General features: G+C 37.6%; 1 protein-coding gene across 1 annotated transcript; it reads left to right on the forward strand.

Annotated features, from left to right (window-relative positions):
* The first annotated feature begins 17,545 nt into the window (after window positions 1-17,545).
* LOC103724245 (uncharacterized) lies at window positions 17,546-19,752 on the forward strand. Its single transcript, XM_089928222.1, has 2 exons — window positions 17,546-19,650; window positions 19,716-19,752. Exon 1 carries the CDS (start codon window positions 17,651-17,653, stop codon window positions 19,385-19,387), a length of 1,737 nt encoding a protein of 578 aa, XP_089784348.1. The 5' UTR covers window positions 17,546-17,650; the 3' UTR covers window positions 19,388-19,650; window positions 19,716-19,752.
* The last annotated feature ends 1,281 nt before the right edge of the window (window positions 19,753-21,033 follow it).

Consider the following 21,033-nt stretch of genomic DNA (forward strand, 5'->3'; position numbering starts at 1 on the left):
TAAAATTACCATAAAGGACATTGTATGGTATTATACAACAGAACATAATAAAACATAACATATATTAATACATAAATATACGATATAGTATAATATTATTGTAATATAAAATAACATTATTATAATATAGCATAATAGTAATATAATTATTAGAGTAAATTAATTTTTGATAATATAACATAATATTAAATTATTTAAAATAATATATTAATGTATTATGATATAATGTAATATATATTATATTTATAGTATAATACAAAAATAAAGGTATAAAATATTATAATTATTAGTGTAAATTAATTTTTCATCCTCCGAATGACCATTTATCTCTCTAACAATTTTTCTTGCGGAAGGGAGTCTGACGGCTAGGGTTCTTGGCTCCAGCAGATTTTTAGATTTATAAAGGGACAAATTATGTAATTATTATATTGTAATATGTACATTTTTGTCAAAAATACAGCTTTTCGACAAAGCTGAAAACAACATTTTTGGAAAGCTCCAAATTGGAGCTTCCCCCCAAAAGCTGTTTTCAGCTTGCCGCAAAAGCTGAAACAGCTTTTCGAAAATTTTACCAAACACCATTTTTTATCTAAAAGTACTTTTGGAGGGTCATAAAGTGCTTTTTGGCCCTCCAAAAGCTCCCCCAAACAAGGCCTTGGTCCTTCCGATGATGCCTTTCCCATGACCAAACTCAAAGACTAGCACATCGAGTCCTCTAAGCGGCTTCCTCTCCCCCAACTCTAAAAGCTCAAAAACCCTTCCTCCTTCGACAAGTGAATCCCCCCCGAACTCAATGGAGTACAAACTTGGGATAATAAGGTCCCGTTTCAGAAGCTTTTGAAAGTAGAGCTTTGAAAAATAAAGCTTTTTGAAGTAGGCTTTTATAAAAGGCTGTTTACTGTTTGGTAACTACATTGCTAAAGTCTTGTGACACTTTAACATGTATTTGATAAATAAATTGAGAAAGTACTTTTGGTATGACAAAATGACCATAAAGAATATTGCATAGTATTATACAACAGAGTATAATAAAATATAATATGCATTAATACATAAATATATAATACAATATAATATTACTATAATATAATATAATATTATTATAATATAGTAATATAATATTGTATACTATAGCATAATAATTTAATATAATATTAAATTATTTAACATAACATATCAATGTATTATGATATAATGTAATATAATATTATATTTATAGTATAATACAATACCAAAGGTATAAAATATTATAATTATTAGCATAAATTAATTTTTTATAATATCATATAATATTAAATTATTTAACATAACATATTAATGTATTATGGTATAATGTAATATAGTATTATATTTATAGTATAATACAATAATAAAAGTATAAAATATTATAATTATTAGTATAAATTAATTTTTTACTCTTTTGTAGATTTTCAGAATTATAAATGGACATTTTGTGTAATTGTTATATTTTATCACGGGTATTTTGGTCGAAAAAATAGTTTCCCGATGGGGCCTAAAAAAACTTATCCGGAAAGCTCCAAAATGAAGCTTCTCCCAAAAAGTTATTTTTATCTTTCTAAAAAACTAAAACAGCTTTCCAAAATTTTTACTAGACATCCTTATTTCATCTAAAAATTACTTTTGAAGGAGGAGAAAGTATTTTTTGAAGGTGAAAAAGTACTATTTATCCTTGAGAAGTTTCCCAAAATGAGGCCCAACTAGATTGCACCATCGGTTTGCCTGCTGAGCAGGCTGATAAAGGACACTGGACCTCTACCAAGGCCTAATAAAACCTGCGGCCCCCATGAAGGGCCTATGGCTGCAGTAACGCCACCTAATTTGACGCTCCGGACCTCCGTGGGCCCAGATATCAACGGTGCCCTTGGTGTGGGACCCGTCCCCATAAGAGACGTTGTGACTTGCAGTTTAGCCGGCCTGGTGGTAGCACTGGCTGCAAGCTCTCACTGGACCCAGGTAATGTCGCTACCAGAATCAAAAACCATGTATTGGTCTCTTGCTGGTCTCTTGTTGGTTGAGCTTCATTAGAACCCCAAGGATCCACCACAAAGCAACATATGCTTTGTGCCAGAAGATAAATTTGATGAAGAATACAAGTTTCCTAGAAAGACCAACAAAATAATTCAAAACTAGTCTTAGAAATAATGATTCCTGCTAAGCCCTGAGATATCTTGTGCCCTGCTCGGCTTGTGGCGGACATGTTTCTGAATACACAGCTGCTTGTCCAAAAGCTACAAGGACAGTTTTCTCTACCACACCAATTTGCATCTTTGACTGCAACATATGTGATGGAAGAAATACTGGGCACTCCACCCTCCCTGTCCTCGGACGTAAACCGAGCCGAACAACTTCGGCTCCAACCGAGAAGTCGCCAACCATGGAGAACAATCAGCACACATCGACAAAGGTTGACAGCCCCAATAACTAACAGCTTTGACAGTCCACGATCATGGTAGCCCCACATCCCACGTTCCATGTCAGACTTGCAACGTACTCTGCCCATACGGACTAACCCCCACACTGCGGCCGTACCACCAACTGCTGCCTAGAATTATGGTACGCCATATTGATCCAGGTAACGACAAAGTTGGCTTCTCTATATAAGAAGAACAACCTGAGAACCCTGAGGTATGCAATATGCTATCCTTTTCACAGAGCCCTCACTCTGCTGAAATCTCTCTCTTCCATATTGTTGCTTTGTTGTTCAGACTTAGGCATCAGAGGGTTTTTCATCGAAAATCCTCCGGCAAGTGGACTTCTTGAAGGCCATCCAGTGGAGGAGTCCAGTGCCCAACACCTCAACCAACCCGCTTAGCCCATCTCCAGCCGACCTCAGGGTTGTCCGAGCTGTGCTCCTACCTTGGTTCGGATATGGCGGCAACAGATTGGTGCTAGAGGAAGGGTCCAACTCCCAGTTATATCAACCTCAATCGGATATGGCAGCAATAGATTGGTCGCGTGCTTCGCAACACCGCGCTCCGACTTCTTAGGGGTTGTTATAGAACCCCGAATTTGCTCCATCGGAATAGCCCGCTGTGCCTGTAGACAAGAAGCAGTTCGACCTGCTCACTCAACAGGTATGGACGTTGACCGTGGCGGCCCAGGGCCTACAGCAGGCAACAGCACAACTGGGGTTGGCTCGATCGAAATTCGGCCAGCCCAGCCCCAACTCTCAGTCATCGGCATGCCAACGCACCCGATCAGCCTTGGCCCCCAAGACCAGGATTCTGAGCGGTCGCATCAGAGTCAAACTCTAGGCGGAGCACCCCCGACCAGAGTGGGAGACAACAAACTCCAAGTCCTCATTTCGACAGGGATTTTGTCCAGAGCCTCTCGCCCGTTCGCCTCACAAAGCCCTTGCCCCAACAGAGAGTCAACCTCGATAGGAGGATCGATAAAATGGGTCGGCAAATTCAGGCCCTCAAAGGATAGGCTCCGAGGGCGAGCAACGACCCCAACTTCTCCTTGGAGCCCCTCTTTTTCCGATAGATCGTGGAGGAGCCGATCACCCCTTAGTTCAAAATGCCGCAAGTGGAACCATACGACGACACCTCGGATCCCTTGGACCATCTCGAGAGTTTTAAGGCTCTCATGATGCTACACAAAGCCACCGACATCGTACTTTACAAGACATTTCCTGAGACTCTTTGCAAAGCAGTTCGATTTTTGTTCTTCGGGCTTCGGCCCGAATCTATCCACTCCTTTGGATAGCTCGCCCGCTTATTTACGGTGGACTTCATTTCCAGCCAAAGATGACGCCGTAGCTCGAATGTGCTGCTCGACATCAAACAAAGGGAGAGGGAATCCCTTAGAGAATACGTCAGCTGCTTCAACACGGTGAAGTTGGAGGTCTACAATTTGGACCTGTCGGTCGCGATGTCTGCAATGAAGAACGATTTGGGACTGTCGAGCTTTCTTTTCTCCCTGGAAAAATGTTTCCCAGATGACTTTGCCGAGATATTGGCGTGATATGATAAAGGATGGTAAAGGAGCCATACGCAGCAAATAAAATAAGCGATAGAGAGAAAAGGGTCGAGCGACAATGAGGAGAGACGACCGAACATCTGAAGTTGAGGAGAAAAGTGATGGAGAGGAGTTGTGGATCCATTAGAAATAAAGAATCTCCGGGTGTTAATTTATCGAAAATAGAGGATATATAGATAAGGCTACAAATGGGTCAGGTTGACCCATGACCCAACCCGACCCGACCTGCTTAGACTCGATCCGACTCATTTTGGAGGACCTATGGGGCGGGTCAGGTTCTAAAATTGGACATGTTTTATTTTTCAATTCGGGTCTGGATTTATTAAATTCAGATCCGATCTAATCCATTTGAAGTTTCGACAATTTTGGCTTTCCTACCCTACGACCAACCCGACCCGAATTGAACTCGGTAAACCATTTGGGCCCGAAAAAGCCCGAACATGTATTGTTCTGTAAGTTATGCCTTATGATTGATGTGCATGTCTTGTATATGAGTAGTATTTTTGCATTTTGAGTTTATAGCACTGCATGTTGCTTTTGCAGCCAGTCAACCTTATCTAGTTTGTGATTTTTTTTGTCCTTCAACATCCAAAAGGGAAGTCATTGAGTCTGCTTTCTCTTTCACGGACATAGTCATACTCTTTCAGATTCATTTAGACCCGACCTGAATCCAAACTAGACCCGACTCGATTCCAAACTTTTTGGGTTGGGATCAGGTTATGTATGAACCCAACCCGACCCGAATGACCCATTGGGTCAGAAATTTTAGCAACGGACCTAACCCGATTTTCTATTGGATTGGGTCTAGGTCCAACATTAGGACCTGAATATGGGACCAGGTTGGGTCGGGGTTCCTCATGACCCAGTTCACCCTGACCAATTTGCTCCCCTATATGCAGATCTACTAAGGAATATGGGATCTTCGAATGTTGATTCACTAGAAAAGATGATATGCAAAAAACCAAAGGATCTATGGATTCGTCGGGAAATAAAGGATCTTTAGGTGTTGATTTATCCAAAAACAGAGATTGATAGATTAGCAATGAGGGTCTTCACAGCTTCTAGAGATGGCAACAACGGCCATAGCGAAGGCGAAAGAGATGGTGGTGATAAATTAGGTGATCGATAGCCCTTATACCATGTTAAAATATTTGTAGAAGAAGAAAAAAACAAGAGAAAAAGAGAAAGAAAAAAGTGATTTTATTTCTCCGTTCCTTGAAATTCGGTACATCTCATAGGTTATATATGCTCATGTATAAAATTCATATAAGAAAAATAATATAGATTAATATAGGATCATGCTAATAAAGAAAAATATTTTGGGCCAATATAGAATTTGATATGGTAGAACAGAAGCTGACATAGCAGTTTAGAAATTGATGCGGCAGATTAGGAAGCTAACATAGCAAACTGATATGTTTGGCAATGCTGACGTAGCTAACTGACGTGATAGACTAATGCATCCATTAATATGACTAACTAATATAGCAAATTTGTGTGTTTGTCGATGTGTCTGACTGACGTATCTGCCGATGCGGCTGATTGACTTATCTGATGATGTGGCAACAAGAAGATATATAAAATATAACAGTTGTAGTAAGGATAGAGCTCAAAGAAAAAGCAACCTAAGGTCGACGATCCTTATAGATGAGGCACCATGGAAGAGAAGCAAGAGACCTTGAACTGGATGGTAAAGGAGCTGGAGGCAGCAAATAAAACCGGAGTTGGAGAGAAAGGGTCTGAGCAATGGTGAGGAGAGACAACTGAAGATCTAAAGCAGAGAAGAAAAATGGCGGAGAGAAGCTGCAGATCCATTAGAAACAAAGGATCTTCGGGTGTTAATCTATCAAAAATAGAAGACATACAAATCTACTAAGAAACATGGGTTCTTTGAATGTTGATTCACTATGAAATAGAGGATCTGTGGATCTATAAAAAAATAGAGGATCTTTAGGTGTTGATTTACCCGGAAAGAGAGATGGATAGATTGGTAATGAGGGTCTTCAAAGCTTTTAGATATGGAAACAGCGACTATAGTAAAGGCGAAAGAGATGATGAAGGTAGATTAGGTGATCGGTGGCTCTAATATCATGTTAAAATATTTCCAGAAGAAGAGAAAAACAAGAAAACAGAGAGAGAGAAAAGTGATTTTATTTTTCTGTTCCTTCAAATTCAGTATAACTTAAGGATTATATATGCTCATGTACAGACTTTATATAAGAAAAATAATATAGGTTGATATAGAATCTTGCTAATAAAAAAATATTATGGGCCAATACAGGTCGTTACGTGATCTCTAAAATTATGCTAACACATTGGAAGATTTTTAAAAATAATAATTGAAAATAATTTGTCCAGATAAATATGGAATTACAATATTTGGACATCAAAAAAGATATTATTATAACAGTTGTTACTTGTCATTATGGTAGCTGGGCCGGATCATGAAATTAGAACCTTATGAATCTAATTAATCATCATATAAGTATGTGATCTTTTATATTTTTTAAAATAATTACTTAATGAAATTATCTCTTAAAAGATGTCCACCGTGGTAGCTCTCTCCAACGGCTTGTTTATTCTTATGCCCTATTCTGTGGTCACTTGCTCTGGTACCAGTTTAGCACTTCGCCTCCCTCTTTTTTTTTTTTTTTTTTTTTTTGCTAAAGAAAAGGGGTAGGGGGGAGGAAGGGACAAGCCCACTCCCGCGTAGCAGCCTCCACTGGGCCCCCGCCCCGTCAGGAGAAACTTGGCCTCCCCCTTGCCTCATGATGCTATTCTTACTTGGCTACTATTTTTTTTACTGAATCATAGCTTTTGACGTAACGTTGATCTGACTCCAAACACCATCCCTTATTTTGACCTGGTTAATCCAAATTTGCTCCACCATGCTGTTGTGGTTTGTTGCCTTCGTACCAAAACTTTTAAACCAGCAGAAGAATGTTAAAATTGAAATTTCTTAAAACTAAAACTTAAACAAAAATTGCAGTATCTGGATCTTTATTGTGTATAATGCATATATTTGATTAAATCATATGCTATAAATACCAATTTTCCACAAAACTCCTCCATCTGTTATAAATGTGCATGACATGAATTTGTGAGTTAATTTTGTATGAGATGTTGAATGTGAATCATGATCTACAATTCAGTGATAATTTTATTATGCTTTCGATGACATAGCAATTTGCTTTTGTTCTTATTCTTCATAAAATGAGGTAGTTGAATCCAAATGATTAAGAGTAACTTAACTAGAAGTACCAACGGTGATTAGTGAACTTGCATGAATTACTAGGTAAGGTTGATCCAATGATTCAGTCCATTCATTTGATTCCCACGTCATACAAATGACATTAGAATTACAAAGTCTAGGAAAGGCATGGAAATAGGGAAAGGAATACTGATATTACATAATTTGTTTCAATATACTCAAATTGTTGTTATTGTCTATGAATGCAGTGCCTTCTATGCTGCCATTGGAAAAACACTCTGCATTTGAAGAGCCATGCATAGAGACAATTAGAGGAGAAAATGTTTTGACACAGCCGTCGGTGGTGAATCCCGCATTATAAATTAAAATTCTTGCATATGTGATGGTCGTTTTCCTTGCATTAGTTATTTGATCTTCTTTATTGAAAAAAAACAGATAAAGAAATTACTTTCAGCTGTCACTCTATTGTACAAACTGCATCACATTGCTTAGCCCTTTTAATTATATGGATTTGATTTCTAATTATCTCTTATAGATAATATTTTTTTCTTTGCAATATGATTAAAAATATAAAAGCGTGAGCTTTGGTGTAATAGTAAGGTTGCTTGATTGTAACTTAGAAGTTACGTGCTTGACACATGAAAACAGCTTCTCCGCACATACATCAGACCATCCCTAGACCCATAATAGTGGAAGACTCATGCATTAGACTATCCCTTTTTTAATATGATAAGAAAAATATAGTGCAAAAGGATTTATCAATCAGTAACACCCAACCAAAATGATAAGTACCAGCTATACTGGTTGTGTCTATACCATACTAATATGTGATTGATATAGGCCTGTACCTCAGAACTTCAAACTTGAAATATATAACATTTTGTTGACATTTTAAAACATAGGTATCAGAATAATACCAATAGACTGGTGATATAAGAGTTTACTTTATCATAATTACTTATCTAATGAAGCTGTTTTTGGCCATTATTTCATAAATATTTTACCATATCAATAAAAGTTATTTTTTCCACTGTTTGCATGAAATAGATGAGGCTTCGGATTTATCATTGCTTGGAAATCTTATTCTAACATTTGATTTCTTAACTAAATTGGAAGAACATGATTTTTTTCAGACTTGTTACTTGGCTGGTACTTCTTCTGACCTCTTGTGTTTTTGGCTTCAAAATTAGCAACGAGATATTATTGATCTGGTCATTGTTAAAGAAAGGTTGTCTCCATATATTTCCAAGGTTACTGTGTCATTTCCTGTAATGCTTCGTTTTGAACTTGTTTTTGATTAAAAGAGCAGCACTAAATGGGGAAGAGAGGACTGTGAACTTCAAAAAAATTATGATAAAAGGTGATGGAATGTAAAAGTTAAATTCATCTTTTTTGTAACTAAATTCTTTAGACAACTTCTTTGTGACCCTCAGGGCTTGCAAGACAAGTAGTGATTTGAGATAAGCTTCCATGAACTTCTCTTCCAGGATTTACATTGGTTCCTTCTCCTCTGTCCTCTTTTATTTTTATTTGCATTTAGTTTCGAAGCGAAAAAATTCAACAGAACCTTCGATTGGGCCATCATTAGTGGTCAGTGACCCAATAGCCCAACCCAATAATTGTGTTACAATTATTATTGAATCATCATTTGTTTCTATTTTGGATCATGAAGACTTAGATGCTTATGCCCTATGGCATAGATTAAGCATTATCCATTGATTTTAAATTGTGAACCCAATCTTATTAGATCCCAATCCAATAACGTACTAATCTTAGTGTTGAACTAGATTGAACTCTCTTATTAGGCTGGTAATTATTTGTTGGGTTGAACCAGTTAGATTTTTTCAAATAATTCAATTAGTTCAGTTTAATTAATTATTTACTCTATAAACATTGACATATATCATTAGAAAATTTAATTTACATTAATGCACTATATAACGATATTTATTTATATTAAAATAATTTATCATCATATTCATATGTTTGGAGTGCATTAAAAGAAAAGGCAATACAAGTTTTTCTAATATCATCAAATGCACAATCTAGAGTGCTATCTCATTGTGAGCTTAACCTATAAATCAAAAAAAGAAACCATGAGTAATAAGAAAGTTTAGATTTTACCACCATATAGATCAGTTTACATGAATCATATATATGACTAATGTCGAATTGAAAAATCTAATTTTGTTGACAAAAAAAAAAGTTAAGGTACTTATGTAATCAAGTCTGATGTAGCATAAATAGAAATAGCATAACATGACTTCATAAAATTAAAAAAAAAAAAGATTGCTGAAGGCTATAAGCTAAAATTACTATATAAGATAATATTTCTATCAGCTTTCAAACTAAATAATTGATACAACTTTAATTCAGATCAAATTGCAATCACAAATGCATTACTTAATACTGAAGGTAAAACAACATACAATTAAAGACAGATTTCATATTGAACCAAATAATTCTGACAAACTCATTACACTTGGTAGTTTGTAATTTTATAGTTTCAGATTTATATACTTTAAGCCTATACGATAATTTTAACTTCTAATTTGGCCTTCCTCTTATCACCAAGTTATTTTTTTTTAACCATTCTAGTCAGTCACATCTTCAATGAATATTCATAATCCTATATCTTCCTCATATACTAGAGCTAGGCAAGGATTATATCAAGTCCATGCTAGATAAACAAAGCAGAGATACCAAAAATAGGTCAAGACTATTTAATTACTGAAAATGTTAGCTATTCATTAGATTTTGATTTTTTTGAAGACTGAATGAGTAGCAAATAAGTCGAAGTTTCTGTCTATCAAGAAGATGAACATAGCCTAGACTAGAAAGTGTTAATAATCACGTGAAAAATAAAAAATAAAAATAAAAGAAAAAAAATTTCTCCAAATAAAACAAAGGCCAAGACATCAACTTTATAAAAAGAACCAAAAGCTTAGAAATGTTCCAAGGCTTATCCAATATAGTTTCTATTTGTATAGTCACCATTTCAGACTTAGTACACAACTTCGAGTTACATTTTGTCATATCCCAGAGGCAAGCCCACCCAATACCACAAAAAAAGACCTTGTATCGGTGGATGCTTAAGAAATCAATACTGAGCCTAGTTTATCTTTTTTTTTTTTTTTCTTTTTGAATAGGCTAAAGATTTGCAAGGTAATTTAGTATCTTGATTGCTTATTTTCTTCTGAAAATAAAAATAATGTACATGATATTGACCTAGCAAACATATATTTGACCCAATCAATGGTTGACCAAAGGACCAAGAAAGTTTTATTATTATTATTTTTGGACCTAAGATGGTTTTAGAAGATTAGTGAAAATTAAGAAAAAGTCTCGGACATATGAAGAAAAAGTTTAACTACCAAATCCTATCCAATCATGAGGAGATTCATTTTTTTATTGCATTCCTCTTAATTTACTTTATTATTGGGTAGATCTCTTCTTTTTCAAGTAAAAGATCATTGTATATACTATTTTGGTGTAAAAATAGTTCCAATCTCCTTAGTTTCCTATAGCTACGTAGAAGTTGTGATTTGCCGGAAAGCCCGCAATGCCCCATTACCAAATAATAATCCAAAAAATATGGAGAGCCAATAGTTAGAAAATAGATAGCACAAAAATAGGTGGAACATCATCGTGTGATGGACCATGAATGCTGCCTTAGAGAATGGAATTTTTTAGGCACCTCATCAATCCTTTTCATGATTGTGCTCTGAGTGAAGGCTGGTCGCCTTCCTTCGCTTGAGGAAGAGCACCAGGTTCTTCAACATCAAAGGTAAGTTTTTTGAATTTCATAAAAATCTCGATACAGAGAATTTTCTTGATTGGTCCTCTACCATTAAGTTATATGAGCAGGCATTTTGTAACTATTAATATTGATCTTGGAAATTGCATCATCTTTTCAGAAAAGGCAAAACTATCAAACGATTTTGTTAAGATGCCTAAGCGATCTTGCATGTCTTACCTTCTCATATTTCTCCTTGTCATCACCTCAGGTATTTAACTATCCTCCTTTTCTCTCCATCAAATGATTAATGTTATCATTAAAATTTATCTAGATTCTTTTCCTTTTTTGCTTTACTATTGCTGTACTAAAATATACTTACTCCACCATATGTTCTGGGCAATTTTGGGTCGCGCAAATGTTTCCACTATTTTATGGTAATTAATAAAGCATGGAGCATCCTATCTTGCATGCAAAAGATGGTATACAAAATCCATATATAAGTCTTATCATCTCCTTCTGGGAAAACATAGATTAATTTTAGTTAGAAAACAATCAACTTGTTACGATCTATTAGGTGAAGACTGCCTTTCTCATTCAAACAACAATATCATACTATTAGTTTCAATGTTCATCTATACAATATATTTGACCACCTAATTCCCCATCAATAATATTCTATACCAGAGAAGAGAATGTCATGTTGAAATGTTTATTCAATTTGAATTCATGTAATTTTTTGAATGAACTTAATATCATTCAATCGTAGTTCTTGTGAGTGAGAAAGTTTATTCATTATTATGAACTTGTCTATTGCATCCTCTACTCTTACTTTCATTTGGTAGAAGAACGATGCTTTCAAATTATCATGAGATTGCAAACTTTGAGCAAGTTGTTTTTTGAAAATGGTTCTCCAAAGATTTGGTTTTTGATGGGCACAATAGTAAACTTATGCTAAACAAGGGTTCACAAAGCTTATAAATTAAAGATATATTCTTAGTGTTCAATAAACTTATTAAATATTATGGTTTGGCTAAAATATAAGTATGATAGTGTGTATGTAAAGCATCTTGCATTAGTCAAATGAGAAAGTTTTAAATAAATTCTTAATGTTATGTATCTACTTACTAATCAAACCAACATATCAATTACATATATCTACAATGAACATTAATCCCTAGAAATTCAATATAGTACCTATTTATTTATTTCTTTTGGGATGTCTTAGCTTTTTGTTTAACAATAGTCTCTTTTTCTTTTGAAATATGTAGGCAAGATGATAGCATCAGAACTGACTACAAATAATCGTTGCGCAACATTTCTCAACCACCGGTGTGTCAATTGGCTCTGTAGAAAGCAATGCTTTGAAAAAATGACTGGATATGGGAAATGCATTCACGGTATTAACTCAGATGTTATCTGGTGCCTTTGCTATCATCCATGCAAATAAGCATATTGTATCTCATATTTATAAACAGAATAAAATTAATAAAATTCTATGTTAAATTAAAAAGTGTACATATCAGTAGCCTTGAAAGGTTTCGAATCTCGCCATAATTTCTTAGGTATATGTGATAGTTTTTCAATCTCTAAAATTTTGATGGGATGTTGTTATCAAAGAACTTCTGCTTTATTTAGAGAATAAGTTTAGATTTGGATCTCATGATGCAAATTGTGTTTCTATAATCTAAACTAATGGTCATATGCATAAATTAGAAGTTGAGAAATTATTCAAAGAGATGACTTATAAATAGGGAAGATCTAGGGTTATGTAAATTGCATTGTACAGAAGCATCTTGCAAATACATAATTTCAAATCCATAGAAGATTCTAGTCCGACTGCTTAATAGAACGGTCTGGCTCGTGCTAGAGAAGGTCCATCATATTTTACCTACGACAAAACATTTAAGGCATGGTCATCACATTTTATATGTGACATAGCATGCAAAGATGCAATTGAGAAGTTGACCAAGCCCACGCGAGCTTTCCTCATTATTCATTTTATTTTGAATAATTTTATTTTGTATATAAATCACAATCATTTTTTTCTTCTTCAAAATTCTTTGAAAGATCTAATCTTAAAAAGGAACTCAAATTATAAATCAATCACAACACTATCAATACAAGGATATAAATTTGAGAGAGAGAGAGAGAGAGATTTCAAAATTATTGCTCCTTATTTTCTTTTGAGCCGATAATTAAACAGTATTATTCGATGTGATTTGAGAGGGGGGAGATAAAAGTATAAAACTTCTATTATTTATATTAGCTATGATTTGGGAGCAGCTGGTGATGGATATGTTTGTAGGAGGAAACCAATTTCAGGAAGGAAAAGGTTTGATGAGCACGAAAGGAAGGAGGGTCACATCATCTGGATTAACAATAAGCATAGAAAGCTTTAAGTAATGTTTCCATTTGTATGAGGTCACCAACTCCAGGAGCGAAGTGATGCTCATTATACAAAGGTAGAAGGATCACCTAACCCCCAACTCCATGATAAATACTTCACCAACTTCACAAACTAACGCCTTCAAAAAATATAAAAAGATCAACCAAAACTATAAAAAAATATTTATAATTTAATAAATTATTGATTGCACTGTATAAAAAATATTTCTAATTTTGCATCATGAATTGCCACATAATGAAGCAGCTTGAATGGCCCATATAAACAAGATATTTGTCAGCAGTGGGTTAACAACAGGCAACTGAAAAATATTTATATATATTTGTCCAGACTTTGAGCCTGGAGGTGAGTTGCCAGAGAAGAATGGCATTTCGGTGCATTTTTTATTGTACGAGCGAGGCTGGAAATGTCCTCTTCGCTAAAGAAAAGGTGTTGCTTGAAAGAATTAAGTGCATATTGTTTGGCTCTTTGGCGAGAATAGTTAACATGTACAAAAAGGTATTCAATAGCTTTAATGCACCCTAAAAAGTTTCTAGCCAAAGAGACCAATGCAGTTTCATACGTGAAGAGAACAGACAACCAAATAGCTGACTTATGAGCTTATCAACAACGAAAGAACGTTGAGTTGTCGATTAATTCTCTAATATTTTTACTTCTTGAGGAATGGAGTCCAATTTAGTGGAGCTGATAGATCCCATCTAGGTTTAGTTTGTAGAGGTAGATGGGGATTGGACATTCAACCGACATCGAAATACAACAAGATCTTGGTTTACCTTAGCCAAGATAGAAGTTTGAGAAAAATCAGAAGAGCAACCCTACCAAACACCTTCTAGATCATCACTTAGTTCATGGGTCTGATAGGATGACAAGTGATGACAAGCGAAGTGATCCGGTGATCTGTAGTATTTTCCAATTTAGAAAGATTCAAGATATATCCAAGTTCACATAGGATCCAAGGCATTGGCATATAGTTTTGATATGATAAATTCGAGATAAACTATATTTTGAAGGCATTGATTTGAATATTTAATAAATATATTTAAAATTGTCAAAGATCAATTAGAAAAAATATCTAATAAGCTGCTGTCCTATCAACTATTGTCTTTGAGATATATTATGTTATATGATATGAGATAAACAAGGATAAGGCTTTAGATATATTGCATCAATGATTGTTCAATGCCCATACAAACTAATGTTTTGGCAGAGCGATACATACTAATTAGTGAAATCTTCCGACCTAGCCAACAAGATTCATGCAACATCAAAAGTCAAAAAGAGAAAGAGAGAAGAAATTATGATATCGATGCAAAATATTCAAATATTTAGAAGTTAAAAGGTTTGATCATTTTTGCAAATAAAAAGTAGTTCACAAACTTGTGTGCCTACATATTTTCTAGTTTTCTTTGTTGAGAATAGATAAATAGACAGCAGATTAAGAAAGCAGAAAAATAAAAAGCAGTATAAATATTGACCAATAAAGCTGCCTACCCACTCACTGTCTTAGTCACCCAGTTTAGAAGTGGTGTAGAAGGTGCTTGATCTGCAATGCTGTTTCACTTTTACCAAAAGGGATTTAGTGATTGTCTTCTGAATTAACTTTATAAGGCTCATCTATCATCCATAACTACAATATTTTCAGGAGCACAGATCCTTTGTGATGAGTGGGCTGTATCGTAGAATTTTGTACGGCCATTGATAGCCGTCATCATCAGAAGATAGATGGCCATCAAATAAAATGCATGTTATTCGATAGTGCGCCGCAGAGAATTTTGGTTGTATTTTTAGGCCTATCTTGGCACACTTCTATAAGATGTTGATAGAGTGTACAAATTACAAAGTTTTCTCTAAAACTCGATAAGAAAAGTAATAAACAACATATAACTAACAAATAATCAACATTATATAACATGATCGAAATATTAATCTAATACAAAATTGCTTTGGTAAATTGAATATGTAACTCGAAGAATCATTCAACTATAGTTTTGCAATCTGATCGTTGCTCCTGCTTGTATTTGCATCATGAATTGCCACCTAATGAGTCAGCTTGAATGGCCCATATAAACAAAATATTTGTCACTAGTTGGTTAACAACTAGCGACTGAAATATATATATATATATATATATATATATATATATATATATATATATATATATATATATATATATATATATATATATATATATTTGTCCAGACTTTGAGCCTGGAGGTGAGCTGCCAGAGCAAGCATGGCATTCTTGGCTCATTTTTCTTGTACGAGCGAGGCTGGAAATGTCCTCTTCGCTGAAGACAAGGTGTTGCTTGAAAGAGTTAAATGCATGCTGTTTCTTTGGCGAGAATAGTTGGCGTGCACAAAGGTATCCAATAGGTTTAATGGCCCCCATAAAGTTTCTGGCCAAGAGACCAATGCAAGTTCATACGCGAGGAGAACAGCTAACAAAATAGCTGACTTGTGAGCTTATCTACGGCTTAGGAACGGATAGATACAAAATTCTCTAATATTTTTACTTCATGAGAAATGGAGTCCAATTTGGTGGAGCTGATAGATAACCTTTCTGTGTATCCCAACTAGGTTTAGTTTGTAAAGGTAAATGGGGATTGGACATCCAATCGACATCGAAATGCATCAAAATCTTGGTTTCCCTTAGCCAAGATAGAAGTTTGAGAAAAATCAGAAGAGTAACCCTACCGATCACCTTTTAGATCAGCACTTAGTTCATGGGACTGATAGGATAACAAGTGATGACAAGTGAAATTGTCGGGTGATCTTTAGTATTTTCCAATTTAGAAAGATTCAAGATATATCCAAGTTCTTAGTTGACAAATAAGATCCAAGGCATTGGCATACAGTTTTGATATGATAAATTCGAGATAAACTATATTTTGAAAGGCATTGGTTTGAATGTTTAATAAATAAATTTAAAATTATCGACGATCAATTAAAAAAATATCTAATATGCTGCTATCCTATGAACCATTATCTTTGATGTATTAGATTATGTAATTTGAGATAATAGAGGGGAAGGCTTCAGATATCTTGTGTCAATGATTGTTCAATGCTCATACAAACTAATGTCTTGGCAAAGATCCTAACTAATTGGTGAAAACCTCAGACCTAAGTCCTAACCGATGAGATTCATGCAACATCAAAAATAAAAAAAAATAAAAAAAATAAGATAAGAAATAATGACATTGATACAATAAAATCCAATTACTTAGAAGTTTAAAAATTTGATCATTTTTGTGAATAAAAAGTAGTTCACAAACTTGCCTCTCTACATATTTTCTAATTTTGTTTGTTGAGAATAGATAGATAAATAGCAAAAATAAGAAAGTAAAAAAAAAAATAAAAAGCAGTATAAACATTGACTAATAAAGCTTCCTACCCACTCACTATCCTATCCTAATCACCCAGTTTAGAAGTAGTGTAGGAATTAAGCGATTGTCTTCCAAATTAACATTTTAAGACTCATCTACAACCAATAACTGCAATATTTCTATTAACATAGCTTCTCTGCAGTGCATGAACGGCATCGCAAAATATTATGTAGCCATCGATAGCTGTCATTAAAAATAGACGATCATAAAGTTAAATACATCTTGTTTGATAGCCATTCATATTTGCAGCCCGTGCACGGCAGGGGATCCTCCATGTATGTCTAGACCTATCTTGGCACACTTCCATACACAGAGAAAACCCAGGTTGTTGATAAAGTGTACAAACTGAAAGTTTTGTGGCCTGAATCTTGCTCGAGCAATGAATAGGTTGCAATTTTTGTTGGTCAGTTAGCCCCTTCACCTTATCAAAGAAATAAATTTCCCTCACCCACCATCAAAGTTCCCAAAACCCAGCCTTATTTTTTCTAGACCTAGCTTTTTTCTAGACCTAGCTTTTCCAAGATTTTGCGACTCCTCTGCGTCCCAGCTCACATGCATCCTTCCTCCATCAACTAATCCATTATTTCCACTCTATCTCCCACTTTCCGCACCAGCCGACAAACTTCCACCGACGCCTTCATGCGACAAATAAAGCCGGAGACCGAGCTAATAAGTAACAACCCAAACAAACTGTTCCTTTCTTTTATCTCCACTTTTCTCTCTTAAACTCGCGTTATATCATCACCAACTAATTCCGATTTCGCGTTAAATAAAGAAAGATTGCATCCCATGTTACTCGTACGGCCGTCTTCCTTTCTTTTTTTAGTCATCGCCATCGCATCCAAGACGCGTGTCCTTCGGCTTTTAAGCCCCCCCCCCCCCCCCCCCCCGACCTTTCTCGCTACCCAAGAATGTCAGTACCCAACCCCGACGAGAAGGTCGCCGGCGGCGCCGGGAGCGGCCGGTCGCTGCCTCCCAAACTCCTCACCGCCGCGCTCCTCGCCGCCCTACTCTTATGGACCGTCATCGACCTCTCCGTCGTAGCCGGTCGCTCCCCTCTCCCCTCCCTCCACTTCCGCTACTACCTCGGCTCCTACTCCGCTTCCACTTCCTCCCCCCCCGTCCCCGTCCCCACCCCCGCCCCCGCCGCCGCCTCCCCGCCTCCTTTGCCACCCCTGGGACCAACCTCCGCTGCCGCCGGTCACGACCGGAGCTGGCTCTCCCTCACGATGCTGCCGAACTTCACCTCCACTCTTCTTTCCCGCTGGCGCGGCACCGGCGGTGAGCCCTGCCGGGACTCCCGCACCGCCAACATCTCCGTCCCCGCCCTCGACGGCGTTCGCCCCATCGAACTACCCGCCGGGGAGATCCACGAATTCGCGATCTCGGCGCTGGACGACGCTGGCCGGTACCGGTGCGTCGGTGGGGACTACTTCGAGACCGACCTCTCCGGCGACTCCTGGAAGTCCCGCCCCCCCATCATCGACCACGGCAACGGCTCCTACACTTTCAAGCTCCAGGTCCACCCCCAGTTTGCGGGCGACTACAGCCTCAGCATCGTCCTCCTCTTTCGCAGCTTCGAGGGGCTCAAATACTCGACGGAGCGGTTCAAGTTCCGGCGAGAGCTGAGAAGGTTTCAGATCAAGTTCTTGACGAGCAATGCCTCCTTGCCGGATCTTCGAATCTGCAGCAGCACGGACTTCTCCCGCGAGGTTTGGTCCGGCCGGTGGACTCGGCACGGCAAGAACGAGCGATGCAGCGTGGACAGCGACGGCCGGTACCGCTGCCTCGGCCCCAATTTCCCCTGCCAGCCGCCGTGGTGCGACGGCCCGCTGGGCGCGCTGGAGAGCAACGGCTGGGTCTACTCCGCCCACTGCTCGTTCAGGATCTTCTCCCAGGATTCGGCGTGGAAATGCCTCCACAATAAATGGCTCTTCTTCTGGGGCGACTCCAACCACGTCGACACCGTTCGGAATCTACTCAACTTCGTGCTCGGATTGACGGAGATCCCGTCGGTTCCCCGGCGATTCGACGCAAAATTCCGTAACCCCAAGAACAGCTCGCAGAGTGTGAGGATCACAAGCGTCTTCAACGGGCACTGGAACGAGTCCTTGAACTACATGGGCTTGCAATCGCTTCGGGATGAGAGTTTCCGGCGACTCCTGTGGAATTACTTCTCAGAGGATCGAGCTCCGGATGTGATGATATTAAACTCCGGCTTGCACGACGGGGTCTACTGGAGGAGTGTCCAGAGATTCACCGATGCGGCGGAGTACGCGGCCGGGTTCTGGGAGGAAGTGATGAGGCATGCGAGGGAGAAGGGAAATGGAACGGCGCCGAAGCTGTTCTACCGGACGACGATCGCCACCGGGGGGTACGCGAGGGACCTCGCGTTCAATCCGAGCAAGATGGAGGCTTTCAACGGCGTGATGGTGGAGAAATTGGGGAAGAGACGGTTGCTTACCGGCGGGGTGATCGACGAGTTCGATATGACGTTCCCGTGGCACTACGACAACCGGTGCAATGACGGGGTGCATTACGGCCGGCCGCCGGCCAAGGCAAGGTGGAGGGACGGGGAGGTCGGGCACCAGTATTTTGTGGACTTGATGCTGGCTCATGTGCTGCTCAATGCCATCTGCCATGGGTGACCGGCGGTGGTGCCCATTTGGATGCTGGTTACCTCTCAAACTTGGAGCTCGCCATGGATGGAACTCGATGCTGCACTTGGGATTGTTTCATTTAGAAGACTCAGAAGTATATGATCAGAAAAAGTTGTATTCTTATATTCATTTTGGCTCGTTTACTTGTAGATTATAGCTGATATTACGAAAGAGGATTTTGTAATTGTCATAGAGATTTTGTTGTCGATTATAGAGCTGGCAGAAATTGATGTATTTATCTTTTGAAAAAAGTTTATGATTGGGGTGGGCTGGTCCCTCCCCCTCCCCTCCTATTTTTTACCAAAAAAAAAAAAAGTTTATGATTTCAAAATAAGAATATAATCATAACACAATGAGGAGTCTACGCCTTCTAGTTTCTATCATCATTAAAGTTAATTTCTGTTTTTTTTTTTCGTCCTTACAAAAACTTCTGGTGCAATTGGGACCAACATCTTCGCCTTCTGTTTCTATCATCTTTCAGGACAAGTGCTGATGTCAAAATCTCCACTGTTTAAGCATGTGAAAGCCATAATCGCCAACAATTCATCCACTTTGAATCTTATTCTAGTTGAGAAATTAATGTCAATCCACACTCCTGTGGTGGTGTTCATGTTAAGAATCCGCTTTACCAACCAGACAACATGTCCTGCTCTCAACCATTGTTACCTGCAAGATGTAAGTGATAAATATGAGCAGGTGAGGCAATGTAAGTCATTACTTGCAGAGAAGTTTCTCTGCAAAGCAATAAATAGATGAAGACAATGTAAGTTTGACACCTTCACCTTCTTTCAGCTTAATCTCTAACTTACATCTTTAGTTTCTGATGGCCAATGATTTTTGATACTTAATTCATGTATGACTTGTATAAGACAGCGTACAACTCAATGTAACAAGAAGAGACAAGTATCTATCTGTAAGGCTTATGCCCAACTGTACAAAAAGGATTCATGGTAATTGGTAAATGAAACATTACTAGGAAAATCATCGTGAGAACCATGAATCAATTTGCCGAAAGCATGCTTAATTTTTCCTGTGAATGCATTTCATTCCCTTTGATCGCATTTCTATCAACCCAAGCCATCTCAGCCTCCCTTCCTCACTGACCTCATCTTTGCTCTCCTCTGTTCCTCCCAGTCTGGTTTAAGCCTGGCCTGGCCCATCCTGAAAAGGATACGGTGAACTAGATCAGGTTCAGGTCTGACTTGGGGCACAGCCGGCTAACACTGCTTTCAGGCTTAAGCCTGGCCCATTAACTTTTCTAGACTCATCTCATCTAATGGTCAGGATTGTAGTCAATGGCATTACATGATATTGCAAACACATTTGGGATCCTGAGACATTCCTTATATGCCTACGTGGCAACTCCTAATCTACTGTCATGCAAACTCTGGGGACTTGAGCTCAAATCTCCATCTTTTTCTTTTCTTTTTTTCCCCCTTCTTTTCCATCTCCATGTCATTGGTCTCCACATGACTATATTTGTTTGTCTTCTCTTTTTTCTTATACTAGATTTTTTTTTTCCCTCCCTTCTCCTAGACTAGAATTTAACACCTCCATGTTATTGGTCTCCTCACAACTAGTTTGGTTTTTATCTTCTCCTTTCTTATACTAGATTGTTTTTCCCTTTTCTTATA

This window comes from Phoenix dactylifera, chromosome 17 (assembly GCF_051530095.1).
Source record: "Phoenix dactylifera cultivar Ajwa chromosome 17, Ajwa_hap1_PhDact_Kaust_v1.1, whole genome shotgun sequence".
In the NCBI taxonomy this organism is placed as follows: domain Eukaryota; kingdom Viridiplantae; phylum Streptophyta; class Magnoliopsida; order Arecales; family Arecaceae; genus Phoenix; species Phoenix dactylifera.